Source organism: Neoarius graeffei, chromosome 6 (assembly GCF_027579695.1).
Source record: "Neoarius graeffei isolate fNeoGra1 chromosome 6, fNeoGra1.pri, whole genome shotgun sequence".
Taxonomy (NCBI): Eukaryota; Metazoa; Chordata; class Actinopteri; order Siluriformes; family Ariidae; genus Neoarius; species Neoarius graeffei.
This window is the reverse complement of record NC_083574.1, coordinates 25795715-25819558: the sequence shown is the minus strand read 5'-3', so window position 1 is coordinate 25819558 and position 23844 is coordinate 25795715. Positions and strand designations below refer to the sequence as shown.

Sequence of the window (23844 nt, the reverse complement as noted above, 5' to 3'; positions counted from 1 at the left end):
CTTCCACAACATTCCGATTGGATTAAGGTCAGGATTTTGACTTGACCATTCCAAAACATTAATTTTATTCTTCTTTAACCATTCCTTTTATTCTTCTTTAACCATTCATTTAACCCTGCCATGCACACCATTGTTGTTCAGTGTTCTCCTGATCGTGGACTCATGAACATTAATATTAGCCAATGCGAGAGAGGCCTTCAGTTGCTTAGAAGTTACCCCTGGGGTCATTTGTGACCTCGCTGACTATTACACGCCTTGCTCTTGGAGTGATCTTTGTTGGTTGACCACTCCTGGGGAAGGTAACAATGGTCTTGAATTTCCTCCATTTGTACACAATCTGTCTGTCTGTGGATTGCTGGAGTCCAAACTCTTTAGAGATAGTTTTGTAACCTTTTCCAGCCTGATGAGCTTCAACAATGCTTTTTCTGAAGTCCTCAGAAAGCTCCTTTGTTCGTGCCATGATACACTTCCACAAACATTTGTTGTAAAAATCAGACTTTGACAGATCCCTGTTCTTTAAATAAAACAGGGTGCCCACTCACACCTGATTGTCATCCCATTGACTGAAAACACCTGACTCTAATTTCACCTTCAAATTAACTGCTAATCCTAGAGGTTCACATACTTTTGCCACTCACAGATATGTAATATTGGATCATTTTCCTCAATAAATAAATGACCAAGTATAATATTTTCATCTCATTTGTTTAACTGGGTTCTCTTTATCTACTTTTAGGACTTGTGTGAAAATCTGATGATGTTTTAGGTCATATTTATGCAGAAATATAAAAAATTTTAAAGGGTTCACAAACTTTCAAGCACCACTGTGTGTTTTATATATATATATATATATATATATTTTTTTTTTGGTAGATCGATGGTCCCTCTCCTCTTTAGCCTGGAGGAGACGATGTCCATGATTTCCAAAAAGAATTCAAATTGTCAGACCACAGGACAGTTTTCCACTTTGCCTCCATCCACTGTAAATTAGCTCGACCCCAGAGAAAGCAGCAGTGTTTCTGGATATTGTTTATATCTGGTTTTAACTTGCATTTGTGGATGCAGTAATGAACTGTTTTCACAAACGAAAACACTTTGAGTTGTTCCTGAGCCCATACAGTGAGTTCCACTACAGACATGGGTCTGTTTTAATGCTGTTTCGCTTGATAGCCTGAAGATCACAGGCATCCAATGTCAGTTTTCTGCCTTGCCTCTTGCATACAGAGATTTTCCCAGATTCTCTGAATCTTGTAATGATGTTATGTACCATGGATGATATGATCCCCAAATCAAATTCTTTGCAATTTTACATTGAGGAATGTTTTTCTTAAAACATTGCTCTATTTGCCCATGCAGTCTTTCACAGAGTGGCGAACCCCTCGGATCTTTACTTCTGAGAGCCTCAGCCTTTCTGGGATGCTCTTGTTATATGCAATCATGTTGCTGACCTGTTGCCAAATAGTTTTTTTTTTTTTAAACATTACACAAATGTTCCAGTCTTTTGTTGCGCCTGTCCCAACTTTTTTGAAACATGTTGCTGACATTTGATATCTTGAAACTGTATTATTTTCAGTGAAATATAGGGTTTCCATGACTTACAAATTATAGCATTCTAGTTTATTTACATTTTACAGCATCCTAACTTTTTTTTTTTGGAAATGGGCTTGGACAATTTCAAGCTTTTATAAAGACCTAGAATATTTTACAGCTACCTGTCTATCAGTTGAATGACCAATTCAAATTGATAGTTAAAATGTATCATCATGTCATACACCCAAGCAAAAGGACATTTTCTAGCCATAATTGTTCAACCCTATTCAGTATAACTGGTTTTTAAATCCCTTGTTAGTCTGCAAGGCTACAGAATTGTGCTAAAACACAATTAGGCCACTGGGAACTCTATGACATTCAAAAAGGGAAAACGATATCCCAGACACTTAAGTTTTCAAGAGACACAGTTGCCATTATCATAAGTTTAAAACTGATTGTACAGCAGCAAACCTACCTGGGCATGGAATAAAGAGCAAAATGTCATGAAGAGAAGTCTGACATTTGAACTGAACAGCTGAGAAAAAAAAAAACATTACTACCAAAGAATTGCAGTATGACCTGATGAAGTCATGAAGAAAAAAAATGGTGAAAACTAAGAACAATACATAAGCAAGGACTTCATTCACGGACACACTGTCCATTCTTGATCAAGAAACACACAAAAAGTTGACTTGAATATGTATGAAGGAACATGCACAGGCCTTGGAAGTTTTATGGAGTGATGAAACTAAATGTGAATTGTATGAACCCATAGATCAGCGGCATATCTGGCCGAATAATGGCAAGGTTTATGATAAACACAACACCATCCCCATAGTCAAGCACGGAGGTGGATCAGTCCTGTTGTGTGGAGTGGCGTGGAGTGGAGTAGTGTCTTTCGGCTGGGTAGGAATTGTAGTATTCCAAGCTGAGCCACTCCTATTTTCAGTTGACTGTCATTTCAGGTCTCTGTCTAATGCTCTGTGGTTATATACCAGGGGTGGGCAATTATTTTTTCCATGGGGCCACATGAGAAACAGAAAATTTTGTGGAGGGCCAGACCAAAAGGCTGAACTAAATTCTGCATAATATTAATTGTATTTCTTTATATAAAGCAATAAATAACATTGTTTTTACAAGCTGCTAAGACTGGTAAGAGGATGGAAAAAACGAGGTTTCCTTACAAAAAATGTCATTTATTCAATCAAATTTCCCAAAACAATGGTTAACAAAATGTGAACGTTTGTACCATTTTTTTTCAGTCACATTCACCCCAAAACACAATAAAGACATCACAATACTGTCTTTCTACTCCAAATATTAAGCAAGACGCATCATATTATAATAATGATGCCCACATTTGTAGTCTAATCACCTCATTTGGTGTTTTTCAGTTTTTTATTTGTTCAGTGAGAGAAATCTAGTCTCTGTTGGTCTTTAACGAGTGCATCAAAGTCAGGTTGAATGTCTGAGGTGGAGATGCGAAGCACAGCTGACAGATGATCATCAGTCGATTTGGTGTACGGTAGGTATCAGATCTACAGATCGGCTCGGGCTCCGGCGCCTGTTGGTGACGTCACACTATGTGATTAGCTGGACCGTTTGAAGGATGACGTACAAGTTTGTGGTTAGTCTGGACAAATTACGGAAGTAGTTATCGCGGGATTAGGTTTCGTGGGATTTCATGTCATGTTCATGTCGCGCGCATTGCATTTTTATTGAACACAACTTCAAAATAAAAGCAATGCACATTCAGTCCATGCATGAGGTAAAATTAGAAAATATGTTTATTTTGTAATTTCTAATTAACCTTACGCGGGCCGGTCAGAATGAACCAAAGGGCCGGATGCGGCCCGCGGGCCGTAAAATGCCCAGGTCTGTTATATACCATGGAATGGTCCTCCATATGTTTGTCCAACTGTGCTTTGAATACATTAACATATGGCGCTGTAACAACTGTCTCAGGCAGGTTGTTCCACCAACAGACCACTCGGTTGCTGAAGAAATACAGTCTTTTGTTGCTCTAGACAGTGTCCTTTTTCAGTTGTAGACTATGCCCTCTTGTCTTGGTGTTTGTCTTCATTCCTGTTATGCATGCCTTTGTATCGTATTTTTCATGTACATATTTGTAGGTGTTTATCATATCGCCTGGTACACTAATGTAGGTAGCTTAAGAGCTTTCAGTCTGTCCTCATATGGAAGATCCTTCAGTCCAGGTACTCATTTTGTGGCACGTCTCTGAACACTCAAGCTGTTCCGCCAATTTCCACGTGTAGGGTGACCATATTGGGGCACTGTACTCAAGATGTGGGCATATCAGTGACTTGTACAGGAGAGAGAAGACATCTTTATCCACATATTCAAATGATCTCTACACAAGTCCTGCAATCTGATTGGCTTTTGAGACTATACCTGCTATATGGTTCTCAAAACTGAGCTCACTGTCCACTAGAATCCCCAGATCTTTTTCCTTTTGTGTGAAGGCTAATGGCACCATTCTTGTTTCATCAGTCATGGTATATGTGTAGTCAGGATGCCCTGAACCAATTCGGATCACTGTACATTTGACAGGGTGGAAAAACAACTGCCACTTTCCTGCCCAATATTGTAGACTAGAAAGGTTTTGCTGTAGCAGTTCACATTCCCACTCATGACTGCCTGGACGGAACATCTTTGTGTCATCCGCAAATAATTTTAGGTGACTTGACACTACCTATGGCATGTCATTAACAAAGATAGTGAATAGTACTGGTCCCAACGCACTACCTTGTGGCACTCCGCTGCTTACCTTAGCCCATCCTGATTTGTTTCCATTGACACAGACGCTTTGCTTACGCTCAGTAAGAAAGGAACTGATCCAATGTAGCAAATTGCCCTTGATGTCGTAGCTTTCAATCTTTGCTAGGAGATGCTGTATTGGTACCGAGTCAAAGGCTTTGCGAAAGTCCAAATATATAACATTGACTGGCAAACCCTAGTCTAACCACTCTGTCCAGTCCTCCAAACATTCAAGCATTTGTGTCACTGTAGACCTCCCTGAAAGAAACCCATGCTGATGCCATGTAAATAGACCATTCATTTTCATATAGGATACCAGTGCATCTCTAATGGCTCCTTCTAAAACTTTTCCAGTGACAGATGTTAGGCTGACTGGGCAATAGTTGCTAGGAGCTTTCTTGCATCCTTTTTGGAAGATTGCTGCTATATGCCCAATTTTCCATTCACTGGGGAGCTTACCTTCTTCAAGTGACTTGGTGAATATTATTTGCAAGGGTACTGACAATGTCTCTGCTAGCTCTTTTAAGACACATGGGTGGATGTTGTCTGGTCCCATTGACTGGTTTGGGTTTAATTTTTTTTAATCTTTTACACACATCACTCACACTAATTTCAATCTTGCTTAATTCTACACTATTACTGTTGTGGTTTTGGTATAGGGATGGATTGTGTGTCCTCTTTTGTAAAGGTACTAACAGAATTTATTAAGTAGTTCTGCTTTTTCCTCGTCAGTGCATGCCACAGATGTTTCATCTGCATACATGTTCTCTTGTTTTTGACTTCGTATTCACATATTTCCAGAATAGTTTAGCATTTTTCTTGATATTTCAAGCCAATTGTTTCTTGAATTTCTTTAGTGCCTTTCTTGAAGCCCAGCATGCTTGGTTACGTATCCTGGTATTTATTTATTTTTTTGTAAAAAATATCTTGGGTATGTTCTTATTGACTGCAGATTTAATCTTTCTAGAAAAGATTGACCAACTTTCCTCAACATCTAGGTTGCATAGAACTTCAGACCAGTTGACTTGTAGTTCCTCAGCTATTTGTTTATAGTTTCCTTTGTGATATTGGTACATCACTATTACCCCTTTTCCACCAAATCAGTTCCAGGGCTGGTTCAGAGCCAGTGCTGGTTCACAACTCGTTCAACTCGCGAGCCAACTGAGAACCAGTTTGTTTTTCCATCACTCGCGGTGCTAAGCGGAGACACGTCATTACGTCGCTGTATACGTCAGTTACGTCGCTGTATACGTCAGTTACGTCGCTACGTTTGCATAAACCTTGGCCATCATTCTTATCCTGTGAGGTGAGGATCAGCACCTCCAAGTCCATGGCCATGGCGCTCAGCCGGAAACGGGTGGAGTGTCTACTTCGGGTCGGGGGGAGTTGCTACCTCAAGTGGAGGAGTTTAAGTATCTTGGAGTTTGTTTACAAGTGAGGGTAGGGGGGAGCGGGAGATGGACAGATGGATCAGGGCAGCATCAGCAGTGATGAGGACGTTAAACCAGTCTGTTGTGGTAAAGAGAGACCTGAACCAAAAGGCAAAGCTGTCAGTTTACTGGTCCATCTACATTCCCACCCTCACCTATGGTCACGAGCTATGGGTAGTGACCAAAAGAACGAGATCGTGGATACAAGCGGTAGAAATGAGTTTTCTCTGCAGGGTGGCTGGGCTCTCCCTTAGAGATAGGGTGAGAAGCTTGGCCATTCGGGAGAGACTCAGAGTAGAACCACTGCTCCTCCACATCGAAAGGAGTCAGTTGAGGTGGTTCGGGCACCTTGTCAGGATGCCCCCTAGACGCCTCCCAGGGGAGGCTCTCTGGGCATGCCCCTCGGGGAGGAGACCCCGGGGCACATCCAGGACACGTTGGAGAGATTACATCTCTCAGCTGGCCTGGAAATGCCTCGGTATTCCCCCAGAAGAGCTGGTGGAGGTGGCCAGGGAGAGGGAAGTCTGGGCTGCTCTGCTTAGGCTGCTACCCCCACGACCCAGATAAGTGGCAGAAAATGGATGGATGGATGAGATTCCTTTAGTTGGTCAATTGAATCCTTGTGATCATTGAGCTTTCCAGCAAACAATGATCCCAAGCATATGTCCAAGTCAACAAAAGCTTTGTTCTGGGATCTGTCCTAGAATGTCCTTTATTGGCCATCTCAGTCCCCAGATTTAAACCCCAATCAAAATCTGTTTTGAAGCACATGAGGAACAGGCAAAGATTCCAGTAGAGAGATATCAGAAGTTTGTGAGCACTAACAAAGACATTTATTGAAGATTATAAAATGTAAAGGAAGCTCAACAATATTGTAACTTCAGGGGTTGAATAATTTTGCACATGCACATTGAACTCTTAGTAGTGATCGAAACTTTACATTCTCAAAATCAATAACATATGGTAATAAACTTTCTTTGACTGTTTACTAAAGCCTTGGCTGATATAGTTTCATTAAAATTTATTTCCAATACCAGACTGCTTTGCATTTTGAGGGGGCTGAATCATTTTGAGTGCAACTGTATAAGAACAAATACCAAGACACATGAATAACAACAAGAATGAATACTCTCAACGTTCAGATTTACTATAAGTTGTCTACTGAAATCTGCAGGGAACAAATTAAAAGAGAATATACAGACTCACAGTAACTCCGATAGTTCCAGCTGCTAGGCAGGTAAGCATGCTGCACTGTCCCTTGTGTTTGACCGGTCGGTGTTTGTAAGCGACCTGAATTTAACTCCTGGGCTGCTTGTTGAGAGGAAGGGCTTAAAGGCTGGCCAGTTACCTGATTGAGAGGAATAAACAAAATCAGCCATAATGATGGGTTGAAAAGAATAAATACAAACATCCCAATCATGTTAAAGTAACCTAATATTTATGAAGGTGACAGAAACATTAAACTAATCCAATCCCTGTTCAGTGGTACACTGGAATTTTGAACGTCAATCTATTCATATGTGTTCAGTCAGAAAAATGACTACAAACTCCATTTCCAGAAAAATTGGGATATTTTCCACAATGCAATAAAAACAAAAAAATCTGATTTGTTAAATCTTTATTTAACTGACAAAAGTAGAAAGAAATAGTTTTACTGACCAACTTAATTGTATTTTGTAAATATAAATGAAGTTAGAAATGGATGCCTGCAACATACAAGTTGGTATAGAGGCCTTATTGCCATTGTGTTAGATCACCTTTCCTTTTAATCACACTTTTTAATTGTATGGGAACAGAGGATACTAATTGTTATTAGTGGTTTCCGACCTTGCCCTTTATGCACTGAGATGTCTCCAAATTCCTTGAATCTTTTCACAATATTATGTACTGTAGATTTTGACAGACCTATAGTGTGGTCTGTCGCACAGATCTATGGACTGTAGATTTTGACAGACCTGGGCAACAAAGTGGTGTAGTGGTTAGCACTGTTGCCTCACAGCAAGAAGGTTCTGGGTTTGAACCTTATGGCCAACAGGGGCCTTTCCGTGTGGAGTTTGCATGTTCTCCCAGTGTCTGCATGGGTTTCCTCTGGGTGTTTCAGTTTCCTCCCATAGTTCAAATACATACAGATAAGGTAAAAATACCCAGCAACTGGGGATGCACAAGCCAGTACATACTTGGTGCCAGTTCCAAGCCTGGATAGATGAGGGAGGGTTGCATCACCACACCACACCAACAACTTTATTCATCACATCCTTGTGAAATTCCTCTCTGCATTTAACCCATCTGAAGCAGTGAACACATACATGCATGCACACACACACACACGAGCAATGAGCACACACACACACATACCCAGAGCAGGGGGCAGCCATGCTAACGGTGCCCGGGGAGCAGTTGTGAGTTAGGTGCCTCGCTCAAGGGCACCTCAGCCCAAGGCCGTCCCATATTAACCTAACCGCAGGTCTTTGAACTGTGGGGGAAACCAGAGCACCCGGAGGAAACCCACGCAGACACGGGGAGAACATGCAAACTGCACACAGAAAGGCCCCCTGCCGGCCACTGGGCTTGAACCAAGAACCTTCTTGCTGTGAGGAGACCGTGCTAACCATTTACACCACCGTGCTCCCCAAAGGAAGGGCATCCATGGTAAAAACCTTTACCAAATCAAAAATGTGGATCGTGAAGATCTGCAACGGTGACCCCTAACGGGAGCAGCCAAAAGATGATGATTTTGGCATACCTAAATTCTCTGCAATCTTTCACTGAGAAAACTTTATGAATTGAGCCATCCCTTGCTTGCAAAGACTGAGCCTTTGGTGCATGCTACTTTTATACCCAATCATGATACCCTCACCTGTTACCAGTTAACCTGCTTATTGTGGAATCTTTCAAAATGGGGTTACTTGAATATCCTATAAATTTTTGAGTCTTATTTTGCCTCTGTCCCAACTTTTTTTTGTGTGTTGCAGGAATCAAATTCTAACTTCATTTATATTTACAAAATACAATTAAGTTGTTCAGTAAAACTACTGAAAATCTTTTCTTTGTACTTTGCCAGTTAAATAAAGGTTCCTATGAACCAACAAATCACAGATCTTTTGTTCTATTGCATTTTGGAAAATATCTCAACTTTTCTGAAAATGGGGTTTGTACATGGAGCAGTGGTAATCTAGGTTTGGGATTGAAAAATATCTGTCTAAACATAATCAGCTGTGCACAAATGCAGCAAAAACAAAATATTGGCGCATTTGGACCTGGGCACTGGCCTGCACAGTCCCCACAGCATCAGAAACCTGGATGTGTTGCACCTGAATGGAGTGCTGAGTAAAGCTATGAGGATCCTGCAGCTGGGTCATATCCACTGTTGAGTGCTGGGACTGGGAAGTTGATGGCTGGGGAGAGGGAAGGAAGAGACGATGTCTTACAAACACACTGTTTCTTACAAGTATGTAAAGTCGTTGGAAAAAGAAAGTACATCCTCCATTAGTTCTATATTTTGATTTTTAAGGGTCTAAATAACAATTGTGTGGACCTCACCAACTTCTATAAACAAATAAATAACCTCATGTGACAAAAGACAAAAAAAACACACAACATATTTCAACACATCATTTTTCCCCCCAAACACTCAGAAACCAGGTGGAGGTGGGGAATACAGTGGGACAAAAAAGTATTTAGTCAGTCACCAATTGTGCAAGTTCTCCCACTTAAAAAGATGAGAGAGGCCTGTAATTTTCATCATAGGCATACCTCAACTATGAGACAAAATGAGAAAAAAAATCCAGAAAATCACATTGTCTGATTTTTAAAGAATTTATTTGCAAATTATGGTGGAAAATAAGTATTTGGTCAATAACAAAAGTTGATCTCAATACTTTGTTATATACCCTTTGTTGGCAATGACAGAGGTCAAACATTTTCTGTAAGTCTTCACAAGGTTTTCACACACTGTTGCTGGTATTTTGGCCCATTCCTCCATGCAGATCTCCTCTAGAGCAGTGATGTTTTGGGGCTGTCGCTGGGCAACACGGACTTTCAACTCCCTCCAAAGATTTTCTATGGGGTTGAGATCTGGAGACTGGCTAGGCCACTCCAGGACTTTGAAATGCTTCTTACGAAGCCACTCCTTTGTTGCCCGGGCAGTGTGTTTGGGATCATTGTCATGCTGAAAGACCCAGCCATGTTTCATCTTCAATGCCCTTGCTGATGGAAGGAAGTTTTCACTCAAAATCTCACGATACATGGCCCCATTCATTCTTTCCTTTACACAGATCAGTCGTCCTGGTCCCTTTGCAGGAAAACAGCCACAAAGCATAATGTTTCCACCCTCATGCTTCACAGTAGGTATGGTGTTCTTTGGATGCAACTCAGCATTCTTTCTCCTCCAAACACGACAAGTTGAGTTTTTACCAAAAAGTTCTATTTTGGTTTCATCTGACCATATGACATTCTCCCAATCCTCTTCTGGATCATCCAAATGCTCTCTAGCAAACTTCAGACGGGCCTGGACATGTACTGGCTTAAACAGGGGGACACGTCTGGCACTGCAGGATTTGAGTCCCTGGCGGCATAGTGTGTTACTGATGGTAGCCTTTGTTACTTTGGTCCCAGCTCTCTGCAGGTCATTCACTAGGTTCCCCCGTGTGGTTCTGGGATTTTTGCTCACCGTTCTTGTGATCATTTTGACCCCACGGGGTGAGATCTTGCGTGGAGCCCCAGATCGAGAGAGATTATCAGTGGTCTTGTATGTCTTCCATTTTCTAATAATTGCTCCCACAGTTGATTTCTTCACACCAAGCTGCTTACCTATTTCAGATTCAGTCTTCCCAGCCTGGTGCAGGTCTACAATTTTGTTTCTGGTGTCCTTTGACAGCTCTTTGGTCTTGGCCATAGTGGAGTTTGGAGTGTGACTGTTTGAGGTTGTGGACAGATGTCTTTTATACTGATAAGTTCAAACAGGTGCCATTAATACAGGTAACGAGTGGAGGACAGAGGAGCCTCTTAAAGAAGAAGTTACAGCTCTGTGAGAGCCAGAAATCTTGCTTGTTTGTAGGTGACCAAATACTTATTTTACTGAGGAATTTACCAATTAATTCATTAAAAATCCTACAATGTGATTTCCTGGATTCTTTCCCCCCATTCTGTCTCTCAGAATTGAAGTGAGAACTATGATGAAAATTACAGGCCTCTCTCATCTTTTTAAGTGGGAGAACTTGCACAATTGGTGGCTGACTAAATACTTTTTTGCCCCACTGTAAGTACACTCTATAACTCAGTAATATGTAGAATGACCTTTACCAACAATAACTTGAAGTAAATATTTTCTGTCGGAGTTTATCAGTCTTTCACATCATTTTGGAGAAATTTTGGCTCGCTCTTCTTGACAACATTGAACATTTCATTGATGTATGAGGGCATTCAATTATGCACCAGAGCATCTCAGTGGGGTTGCAGTCTGGACTTTGACTTAGCCATTCAAACACCTTGATTTTCTTTTCTTCTTTAGGCATTCAGATGTTGATTTTTTGGTGTGCTTAGGATCAATGGCATGTTGCATGACCCAATTTCAGTCCAGCTTAAGTTGCTGGACAGATGGCCTCACATTTGTCTCAAGAATATGTTGTCACAATGACTGCAAATTTCCCAGGTCCTGTGGTTGCAAATCCCCCCCCCACCATGCTTGACAGTATGGGGTGTTTGTGGTGATGCACCAAGTTTGGTTTTCCCCAACCATGGTAGTGTGCATGATAACCAAGCATCTCTACCTTGGTCTCATCAGTCCAAAGGATATTGTTCCAGAACTTTTGTGGTTTGTTCAATAATTTGCAAACCTAATTCATGCGGCCATATTCTTTTTGGAGAAAAGGGGCATTTTCCTTGTCACACTTCCATGAAAGCCAGACTTGTTCAGTCTTTTTTTCATGAACATAAACATTTAATGTGCTTATAGAGCTCTTGGGTTTTTCTTGGGTTATATCACTGAGCATTAAATAGTCTGACCTTGGACAGAATTTGCTGGAATACCCATTCCTGGCAACTAGGCCTTGAATGCCTCCATTTGTAAACAAACCTGTAGAAATGGTGAATTTCAAATTATTTAACGATGGCCTTATAACCCTTCCCAGATAGTTGAGCATCAACAATTGCTTCTCTTAGGTCACAGGTGATGCCCATTCTTCTTGGCATGACGTAGAATAGAATTGAATACAATATTTTTGTCATCATTGTAAATAAATACAATGAAATTGAAATGCAGTCCTTGGTACAAAAAAAAGTACATCTAACCTATGAAAATAGTAAAATAAGATAAACAAATAAATATATAAATAAATAATTTAGAAAGCTATAGAAAACAATCACCACTTGCAAACATTCACATTCTGTGGTGTGGAGGGCATTGCACGATCCCGTATTCTATCATATTTACGTTAGTGAATGTGCAAGTTTGTTTTATTTAATGCCCTTATGGAGCTGGCATAGAAACTGTTCCTAAGCCTGTTTGTTCTAGCTGTTAGTGTCCTGAAACATCTGCCCGAGGGCAGCAGTTCAAACACAGAGTGTCCGGGGTGAGATGGGTCCCTGAGAATGTTTTGTGCTTTTTTTTACACTGTGGGAACTGTACTGATCCTCCAGGGAGGGGAGAGGGTAGCCGATGATCTTCTGGGCTGTAGTGACAATCATATGGAGCACTTTCCTGTCTCCTGCTGTGCAGCTGGAGAACCAAACACAGAAACAGTAAGTCAATATGCTCTCAAGGGAGCAATGACAGGAGGACACCAGCAGTTTTTGTGAAAGATGGTATCCCCTGAGCACTCTCAGGAAGTACAGTCTCTGCTGTGCCTTCTTGATGACAGTTGTGGTGTTGACACTCCAGGTCAGGTCGTCCTGAATGTGAACCCCCAGAAACCGGAATTCTGAAACCCTCTCCACATAGTTCCCATTAATGAACAGGGACAGAATGTCCATTTTCTTCCTTCTAAAGTCTATGATCAGCTCCTTAGTCTTGGTGGTGTTTAAGACCAGGTTGTTATCTGTACACCACTCTGACAACCACTCCACCTCATCCCGGTATGCGGACTCATCTCCCCCAGAGATGAGCCCCACCACAATGGTGTCATCAGCAAACTTGATGCTGTTGCTGGAGTGGGCAGGGATGCAGTCGTGGGTGTAGAGTAGGGGGCTCAGCACACAGCCCTGACGGGAGCCAGTGCTGATGCTGAGGGCTGAGGAGATGTGGGAGCCTACTCTCACTCTCTGGGAGCGATCAGTGAGAAAGTCCTTAATCCAGTGACAGATGGTGTGAGATATTCCCAGGCTTGTGAGTTTGGTCACCAGTCTATTCGGGAGGATGGTGTTAAAGGCAGAACCGAAGTCCACAAAGAGCAGCCACATGTAGTTCCCCTGCTGCTCCAAGTGGGACAAAGCAAGGTGGAGAGTTGTGGCTACTGTGTCCTCCATGGACCTGTTGGCTCTGTAGGCAAACTGGTGAGGGTCAAATCTGGGTAAGAGGTGTGAAATGATGTGGGTCCGGACCAGTTTCTCGAAGCACTTCATGATGATAGGCATAAGTGCTATTGGCCAGTAATCGTTAAAGGCATTGTTCTTTTGGAGGGGAATGATTGTGGAGGACTTCAAGCAGAGTGGGATGGCAGCCTGAGACAGGGACAGATTAAAGATCTTGACAAAGACCCCAGCCAGCTGATCAGCACAGACCCGCAGCACTTGTCCTGAGACGCCATCAGGTCCTGCAGTTTTCCTTGGGTTCACCACGCTCAGCGTACGCCTCACCTCATGCTCCTCCACCATGAAGGTGTGGCTTCTGTGGGCTTGTGGGTGTAGTGTGGCTGCCTCTGATGGCTCCACCTCAAAGTGGGCAAAGAAGTGGTTCAGCTTCTCTGCCAGGGAGGAGTCACCGTTAGCCGTGAGGTTGCTGGTTCTGTAGTTGGTGATATGCTGGACCCCCTGCCACACCTGCCTGAAGTTGTTGCTCTGGAAGCAGTCCTCTATCCTCCTCCTGTAAGCAGCTTTGGCCTCTCTGATGTCTCTCTTCAGATTGGCTCTGGTAGCACTGTATAGTGCTCCGTCACCAGACCTGAAAGCAATGTTCCTCTCCTTGAGCAGACTCTGCACTTCTTTTGTCATCCAGGGTCTTTTGTTGGGATAAGCCCCGATACACTTATCCACAGTGACAGTATCTGTGCAGAACCTGATGTATCCCAGGACAGCTGTTGTGTACTGCTCTTGATGCTCAAAAACATCCCACTTGGTTGACTCAAAGCAGTCCTGCAGCTGTTGAGAGGCACCTTCGGGCCACGCTTTAACAGTTCTGGCTGTGGTCAGAGCACTTTTCCTGAAGGGGGGATATGCTGGAATCAAGAGCAGGGAATTGTGGTCTGACTGGCCCAGGTGTAGTAATAACTTTGCCCTGAAGCCCATCTTGATGTTGGAGTAGACTTTGTCCAGTGTATTTGTTCCCCTGGTAGCACACTTAACGTACTGATGGAATTTAGGGAGCACTGTCTAAGTCAGCATGATTAAAGTCCCCTGCCATGATGTGAACAGCCTCAGGATACATACTCTGCTGACTGCTAATGGTCTCATGTAAAAGTCCAAGGGCCAAACTAGCATTAGCATCCAGTTACCATGACAACAGTGAACTCCCGAGGAAGATATATAGGCCTGCATTTAACAGTCACATACTCCAGGTCCAGAGAGCAGTGACTGCTCAGTCTTCATGTTGGTACACCAGCTGTTGTTCACACAAACACATAACCTCTGCTCTTACCAGAGTCCCTGGTCCTGTTGTGCCAGTGTAATGTATGACCTGCTAGCTCGACAGCTGTGTCTGGAATGGATGAGTGAAGCCAGGTCTCTGTGAAGAGCAGGATACAGCTGTGCTTCACAGTGTTGTTTGTTGCAACCTGTAGTTTCAGTTCATCCATCTTATTAGTGAGAGATCTGGCATTGGTGAGGAAGACACTAGGAAGCAGTGGTTTGTGTGGCCGACTTCGTAGCCTCACTAGCACGCCGGCTCTGCAGCCTCGCTTTTGCCTCTTCTCCCTGTGCCGCCTTCGTTGCCTTCCCATGGGGATGGTAATCCATGGAGAGCCGGGGGGCCTAGCAATATTCAGCAGGATGTTGTGGGAGTGGAGAAACTTGGCTGTAACTGCCCGCTTGCTGTGTAATCTCATTTCAGTGAGATCGTGCTGGCTGTAGATGTTGTTCGCCCTACAGAATATTATCGGGATGAGTAACAACTCACATACAAACAGTCAAACAAAGCACTAAAAAGGAGAGCACTGAACCACTGCATCTATACGCGTCGACATACACCTGAGTGCTCCAGAACATCAAACTGCCAAAAGTTCTGCTTTTATAGAGGTAGTCACAGTCCTTAATGATTAACTAATCTTGTGAATTTCATTAGTAACACCTGACTGCTAATTACCCTCTTAATTATTGTGCAAGTAGGAAGGAAGTACTTATATTTTCCCACCTGGTTTCTGAATATTGGTTTACATTTTGGGAAAAAAATGACTGCATAGACTTAGACAAAATGACTACATACTGAAATTTGTTGTGGTTTCTGTTGTCAACTGAAGTTGGTGAGGACAACACAATTGTTATTTAGGGACTGATAAATAAAGACATCAAAATGAAGGAGGGTATACGTTCTTTTTCACACCAACGTAAGATGTGCTCTTACCGGAGCAACCTGCACCACCTGCAATTGGATGTGCTGCGGCTGGGCCAGACCCCCTCCAGCCTGAGTCACAGGTATATACTGGATCCTCTGGAAGTCTCCCTGCACTGTGCGGTAGTCTGTGGTAAGAGTCTGAGACAGCTCCGTCATTGCCTGTGTCAAAAGGTCTGTTGTCTAGGGAATGCAAGAGAAGGATCCATGCATATGGCCCTGGTCATGCTATTGGTCCCAATTACATTGCACAACGAGTAAAACTGAAACATCTTTGTATGTACCAGTACTATACTTTTTGATTTCCTAATACCCTATTAACAAATCACAGGGAGTGAGAGCTTAATGGGACGTAGTGCACATTATTCAGGCACCTGAATGAAGTAACAAGAAGGCTCTTCTGCTTCAAATAAGAAAGTGATGTAAACTTCCTGTTTCTAAAATTCACTTTTCCTAGGCTTGTCAATGATCCAAACAAGGTAAACACAGTTTCTTTTTTGCAAAACTTGAAAATTTCAGCAGAATCGGAACACACCGGTTGAAATTCCATTGAAATTCCATGTGACATAAATGTTTACGGAAAATAGTCGAATGAACTTTGGCCAAATGGCACATCTTAAAATTCTCAGTGTTTCAGAAGTCTGTACATTACACCAATATATGTTACTCAGCGTTCTCAGAGAGCATTTTGAATGACTCTAGTTCTTACCTGTTGGGACACAGCAGCCTACTAGAAATAACTTAAAAGATGTTTATGGAAAATGTCACATACAGAACCATGGGTGTGCATTGCATCTGGTGAGACTGACATTCAACACGCAGCTTGAATCTTACAACCCCAATTCCAAAAAAGTTGGGACAAAGTACAAATTGTAAATAAAAACGGAATGCAATGATGTGGAAGTTTCAAAATTCCATATTTTATTCAGAATAGAACAGAGATGATATATCAAATGTTTAAACTGAGAAAATGTATATCATTTAAAGAGAAAAATTAGGTGATTTTAAATTTCATGACAACACCACATCTCAAAAAAGTTGGGACAAGGCCATGTTTACCACTGTGAGACATCCCCTTTTCTCTTTACAACAGTCTGTAAACGTCTGGGGACTGAGGAGACAAGTTGCTCAAGTTTAGGGATAGGAATGTTAACCCATTCTTGTCTAATGTAGGATTCTAGTTGCTCAACTGTCTTAGGTCTTTTTTGTCGCATCTTCCGTTTTATGATGCACCAAATGTTTTCTATGGGTGAAGGATCTGGACTGCAGGCTGGCCAGTTCAGTACCCGGACCCTTCTTCTATGCAGCCATGATGCTGTAATTGATGCAGTATGTGGTTTGGCATTGTCATGTTGGAAAATGCAAGGTCTTCCCTGAAAGAGACGTCATCTGGATGGGAGCACATGTTGCTGTAGAACCTGGATATACCTTTCAGCATTGATGGTGTCTTTCCAGATGTGTAAGCTGCCCATGCCACATGCACTAATGCAGCCCCATACCATCAGCCGAAGACCGCATGCCGTGGCTCTCAGCGCCGCCCCTAGTTTTGCTGAATGCAGCGGATCTAAGGGAGAAAACCCTGAAATAAAACCAGGATCAGTCTCTGGTCCTGCGCGATGTGTGGGGTTGCGTCCCTATCGCTTGATAATTCGCATTGTAAAGCACACGCATGGAATTTCAAACCAATCATATACTGAATCCAGCCACGCAAGTAGGTGCTAGTCAGTCCTCAGGGCGACCAAATGACGATGGGCCCTCAAATCCCTCTGGAAGGGGTCCAACTGATGATGGCACCAAAAACGAGGCACTAATGCATTGTAGGAGAACCATTTTTATGGCCTCTTTCAATGCATGTACAATCTGTACAGACTCAAAAGCAAGAGAACTAAGCAACCGAGCATCAGCGCTCAGCATCGAAGTCTTGGGGATCCAGGAACACCGGCATGTCCACCCAGCCGTACTCCAGTTTAGCCGAATCGAGGACCATTTTCTTGTAACATCCTCAGAGTGGAGAAATGAGGCACAAGCAGCTGTGGGTGGGGTGGGTCTTCTGCTGACCAACCGTGCAAAGAAAGCGCTATGCGACGTTCAATCATACTCTCCTCGCATTCTTCTGGTCATATTTGCCGGTAACCCAGCCACTACAGTAATAGTAGCATATTCTCCAACGAATGCCTCTGATACCCCTGACATGGACCTTTTTTACAGACATCTTCGTGGAGCCATACAGGATACCCCCGCGCATAACTTCTTGGTCATCTTAGGGGACTTTAACACCAGACTTGGCCCTGCGGACGCAAGCTTCCCTTTCCACCAAGACACTAACAGAAATGGTGAATACCTTGCCAAACTGATGATGGAGCACAACTTGCTGGCAGCCAACACCTGCTTCAGAAAACGGATGGGAAAGAGATGGACATTCATGGACAGGGTCACTGAGTCAAAACGACAACTTGACTACATCCTGGTTAGAAAGAAGTGGCGTAACAGCGTACTCAATGCCGAAGCTTATAACTGCTTTGCGAGTATCGGTTCTGATCACCGAGTGGTTTCAATGAAGGTCTGTCTTAGCCTTCGAGTTCCCAAGCAACAACCAAGGTGAACGCACTATAACTGGAAATGTCTGGCGACCTCTCCAGCCCTACAGGAGCGATATACTGTCGAGATCAGGAATCGCTTTCACTTTCTAGAAGACGAATCTGCTGAGGATCCAACGTCTAGCTACCAGAGATTGACGCCAGCAGAGAGGCGGCCAAGGCTTGCATACCTTCTAAGGCAAAGAAAGTAAGACTGCAGAGATCTCAACACCCTGAGGTAATAGCCGCTAGAGACGAGCTGAATAGAGCTGTATGTACACGGAATAACACACCCGTAGATGATCCAAGCCTTGAGCAGCGCTCAGCAGGAGTGAATTTAGCCAGAAAGACTCTCTATGAGGTGTATGACCGACTACTGGCGGAGGACCTGAATGAGAAAGCAGAAAGAGTCGAGGCTGCAAGTACGAACAGCCAGCACAGCACTGCATGGGAAGTTATTAACGAGATCAGCGGACGCAAGAAACGGTCAGAACGTGGGCAGGTTACCGGATCTAGCCCAGAGGAACGCACTGCCACCTGGCTCACCCATTTTAAAAACCTCCTTGGTAATCCAGCAGTAATTGAAGAAACTGATGAGGAGATAGAAACGGTCATATTTGACCTCGACAAAGATGACGGTCCCTTTACTAAGGACGAAGTGGTGCGTGCCAAGACCTCACTGAAATTTGGCAAGAGCCCGGGACCTGATGATATAACCCCGGAGGTCCTGAAAACCTGCGATTTGGACGACATCATCCTTGAATTTTGTAACAGGGCGCTTATCCACGAACGTAGACCCGACCAATGGTCTTTATCTAATATTATTCCTGTACCAAAGTCTGGGAACCTGAACATTACCGACAACTACCGTGGGATAAGCCTTAACTGCATCATTGCGAAGATATATAATCGTATGATCCTGAATAGAATACGTGACCCAATAGATCCACATCTCCGACCAAACCAGAACGGCTTTAGGGAAGGCAGGTCAGCAGCGAGTCACATTCTAGCCTTACGGAGAATTTTGGAAGAATCACGTAAGAACAACCTGCCTGTAGTGATCACATTCTTGGACTTTAAAAAAGCCTTTGACTCCATCCATAGGGGGAAGATGATAGAGATCCTCAGGGCATACGGAATTCCACCAAGACTTCTCAGGGCGATAGAGCTGACATACAAGAACACACGAACAAAGGTTGTGACTCCAGACGGTGATACGGAGGAGTTTGACATCTCTGCTGGGGTACTTCAAGGAGATACCCTAGCCCCCTTCCTGTTCGCTATAGTATTAGATTACGCCCTCCGTAAGGCCACCAGAGGCAGGGAGTCTGAGCTTGGATTCACCATCAATCCTAGGTGTTCCAGTAGAAACCCGGGCCTCAGCATAACCGACTTGGACTTCGCGGATGATATCGCACTGTTAGCAAATAACCCAGTCCAAGCCCAGGAGCTACTAGAAAGCGCTGAGAAAGAATGCGGCCGAATTGGCCTGGCCCTTAATGACAGGAAGACCAAACTGATGTCATGCAACCTACCTTCTCAAGCCTCTCTCACTACCAACAATGGGAAACCACTCGAAGTGGTTGACGACTTTAAATACTTGGGATCGTGGGTCAATTCTAGCGACTGTGATATCAAGATTCGCAAGGCCCTCGCCTGGCAGGCACTCAACTCAATGTCGAAAGTCTGGAAGTCCCACATATCTGACGGGCTTAAACGCAGGCTCTTTGTGGCAACAGTGGAATCTGTTCTTCTCTATGGGTCGGAGTGTTGGACGCTGACAGCGACGGCAGCAAAGTCACTCGATGGATGCTACACTCGGATGCTCAGAATTGCGCTTAACATCAGTTGGGCCACACGCCAAACTGCGAGGTCTATGGTCCCCTCCCAAGACTAACCAACAAGATCGCATGGCGGAGGCTTGGGCTTGCTGGCCATTGCTTCAGGAGTAGGGACCTAACAGCCTCTCCCTTGATCCTGTGGGAGCCGCATCATGGTCACCGGTCCCGAGGGCGCCCCCCAACAACCTTTATTGACACCCTTAAGAGGGATGTGGGCGCCCTCGATGCACTAGAACTAGCATCATGCATGGCGGATTGGGATGACTGGGCCTCCAGGCGTGCGGCTCGGCTGAGGCCGCCATGAATGAATGAATACCATCAGAGATGCAGGCTTCTGAACAGAGCGCCGATAACAACTTGGGTCATCCTTCTCCTCTTTAGTGCGAATGACACGGCGTCCCTGATTTCCGTAAAGAACTTCAAATTTTGATTCGTCTGACCACAGAACAGTTTTCCACTTTGCCACAGTCCATTTTAAATGAGCCTTGGCCCAGAGAAGACGTCTGTGCTTCTGGATCATGTTTAGATACGGTTTCTTCTTTGAACTATAGAGTTTTAGCTGGCAACGGCGGATGGCACGGTGAATTCTGTTCACAGATAATGTTCTCTGGAAATATTCCTGAGCCCATTTCGTGATTTCCAATACAGAAGCATGCCTGTATGTGATGCAGTGCTGTCTAAGGGCCCAAAGATCACGGGCACCCAGTATGGTTTTCCGGCCTTGACCCTTATGCACAGAGATTCTTCCAGATTCTCTGAATCTTTTGATGCTATTATGCATTGTAGATGATGATATGTTCAAACTCTTTGCAATTTTACACTGTCGAACTCCTTTCTGATATTGCTCCACTATTTGTCGGCGCAGAATTAGGGGGATTGGTGATCCTCTTCCCATCTTTACTTCTGAGAGCCGCTGCCATTCCAAGATGCTCTTTTTATACCCAGTCATGTGAATGACCTATTGCCAATTGACCTAATGAGTTGCAATTTGGTCCTCCAGCTGTTCCTTTTTTGTACCTTTAACTTTTCCAGCCTCTTATTGCCCCTGTCCCAACTTTTTTGAGATGTGTTGCTGTCATGAAATTTCAAATGAGCCAATATTTGGCATGAAATTTCAAAATGTCTCACTTTCGACATTTTTTTTTTTTTGGCTTTTTTCACCTTTATTGGATAGGACAGTGTAGAGACAGGACAGGAAATGAGCAGGAGAGAGAGACGGGGAGGGATCGGGAAATGACCTCAGGTCGGAATCGAACCCAGGTCCCCGGATTTATGGTATGGCGCCTTAGCCACCTGAGCCACGACACCCCCTCACTTTCGACATTTGATATGTTGTCTATGTTCTATTGTGAATACAATATCAATTTTTGAGATTTGTAAATTATTGCATTCCATTTTTATTTACAATTTGTACTTTGTCCCAACTTTTTTGGAATCGGGGTTGTACTACACATTTAAACTATCAACTGTTAGTAATCCAACCAACAAGAAATTTAGAGGCTATGCCAAACAGGCAAAAACTATGAACAGTTCCTATCTGGTCCTATATCTGCATGCAACACAGCATATGGCCAAATGGGAGGCTTTGGGTGACTGTGGTCACCTGGAAATAGATCAGAAAAAAAATAATTATGCTACCCAAGCTAGTCCTATATGAACACTATTAGGACAAGTTGTGCCTTTGGTGATAAATATCTAACATGATCTAATAGGTGCTTAGACAGGACATTTTTTGGAGTGGGACCACTAGTGTGAATAGGGGTATATGGATACACAAAATGCCACACTGTAAGGATAACCATCATACCGGACTTATATGTAGTCACTGACAATATGGAGTGTGTGCATACACATGAGCTTGCATGAGATTTCATAAAAATCTATTGGGGATTTCTTACCACCACAGCATCAGTCGTAGTACCATCAGTTGTGATGACGGCTGGAGGGTTGTTGATGACTGTGGTAGCTAAAGGAGCCTGGATGCTGTTGGCTAGCTGTGCAAATTCTGGATGTTTTTTACGGATGTGCTGCACCATCTTTGTCTGAACATATGACAAAACAAACCACATTTCACTAGACCATTTATTTGGACAACAAGGTAATTTATTATTGTATACCCCAAACTCACATTTTGGACTTTGGATTCACATGATCAGAAAAAAGAAAAAATATACATTTCATGGTAAACGCTAAATTGTATTGTCAACAAGCTTTCCAGGAGTGGAAGTAAGCAATAGAGTAATACTTGCTAAAACAAACACACGTACCTTACTGCTATACTGCTTTGCACAATGTGGACAACAGACAGGGGCTGTAGCAATGGTGCCTGTTAGCTGAGTGTGTGTACTCAGCATGGGGTCTGGCTCACCCGGCCTGGCCGGGCGCAGCTTCCGGATGCTGGGTGGTAATTCTGCACCAGGGTGATTCTTTAGGATGTGAGCTTTACGCTTACTTGCACTCTTATAAACCTGCAACATTACAAAAAAGCCAGAATATATGGTAGCTATTACAACATCTTATAGAGGAACAATGAACAGATTCCTCTTCATTCCAAATATCAAGTTCTTTTTCTGATATAGCTGTTGGCAATCTTTTTGAAATACACAAATTTTGCTACCTTGCTCATGTTTCATTGTATTCAGTGTAGCTGAATACTGGTCACAGAACGCAAGTTATATCTGAAAATCTTGTCCAGTGCATACCTTATCACAATACTGACAAAAGTAATCCCTGTTGGGCTTAATGATGGGGAGTGTTAGCTCAGGGACCTCCTCTATTCTCATCTCAGGGTGGCGCTTTGACAGGTGATTCACCTGTAATAAATTAAATAATTAAAACAATTCATAGAAAAAGCATTAGGCAAATTGTGTTTGATATATTAAGCAAGATATTTAAGAGACATATGTGATATTTGGTTAAAGGTCATCACCAGCATTCCTCTCCGTCTAAAGCCCATCATGCAGAGCCGACATTTAAACATAAAGCTTTCAAAGTCAGTGTTTGGCTCCTTTTGCTTCAGAGACTTTGTGCGGTGGATGCGATCAGCTTTCTTGGCCTCACGCTCTGGGTTGTGCATGCGCTGCATGTGCTCCCGCAATTTATCCTTCCTCTGCAGAATAAACAGTAAACATTTTTAAAGATTGTCTCATTATCAGTTGTAATCAAACCCATTATATGACTGGGCTTATGATGACCCTAAGTCTAGAGTCTAAATCAATTTTTTTTTTCAGCCCAAAACCTCTTTAACTGGAAAATAAATTCCACATAAACCAACTATTCAGATATTAGGTTCATTATTTAAATTGCCAAATTTAATTTTGTCTCTTCATTAGACCATTTTTTCCAGAACTTTCAACAACTGTAATTAAATTCAATTTAACATTATTAAGATCCAACTGACATTTACATAATTTATAGGCATAAAAACCTTGATAATAGTGAGTTGTGATTTTCAACACTGGAACAAAATGTAACAAATCATGGACCACCTGGCTCTGTTTCACACATACATTGTGAGCCGTGAGTCTAAGGTACACTATATGGCCAAAAGTAAGTGGATACCTGATCATCATACCCATATGTGCTTCTTGAACATCCCATTCTAGAATTGATCTGTTCTGTCGCCAATCTTTTGGGAAGACTTCCCACTAGATTTTAAAGCATGGCTGTGTGGATTTGTGCCCATTTAGCCACAAGAGCATTAGTGAGTTTGGGCACCGTGTGTCAAGCGAGAAGACCCTGTGTGTATTTTGTGTTCCAATTCATATCCAAGTTGTTCAGTGGGGTTGAGATCAGGGCTCTGTGCAGACTACTCGGGTTCCTTCACTCCAACCTTGGTAAACCATGTCTTTATGGAGCCCGCTCTGTGCACAGGGGCATTGTCTTGCTGGAACAGGTTTGGGCTAGGTATACAAAGCACATTCACAGCAGTAGACATTCTAGATAGTTGTGTGCTTCCAACATTGTGGTAACAGTCTGGCGAGTGCCCAAAT

At 43.1% G+C, this 23844-nt stretch overlaps 1 protein-coding gene across 6 annotated transcripts in view; it reads right to left on the bottom strand.

Moving 5' to 3' along the window:
• The window catches only part of prdm10 (PR domain containing 10), a 289396-nt gene that overhangs the window by 65203 nt on the left and 200349 nt on the right, over positions 1–23844 (bottom strand). For all 6 annotated transcript variants that reach the window (XR_009654875.1, XM_060923486.1, XM_060923487.1 and 3 more), the window contains 7 exons: positions 22782–22961; positions 22555–22665; positions 22120–22320; positions 21751–21894; positions 15448–15618; positions 8996–9133; positions 6945–7086 (listed from right to left, as the gene is read on the bottom strand). Coding sequence is in view for 5 of the 6 variants with exons in the window: in XM_060923486.1 (XP_060779469.1) it covers positions 6945–7086; positions 8996–9133; positions 15448–15618; positions 21751–21894; positions 22120–22320; positions 22555–22665; positions 22782–22961 (1087 nt within the window). In the remaining variant the exon portion in view is untranslated. The remainder of the gene's footprint in view (positions 1–6944; positions 7087–8995; positions 9134–15447; positions 15619–21750; positions 21895–22119; positions 22321–22554; positions 22666–22781; positions 22962–23844) is intronic.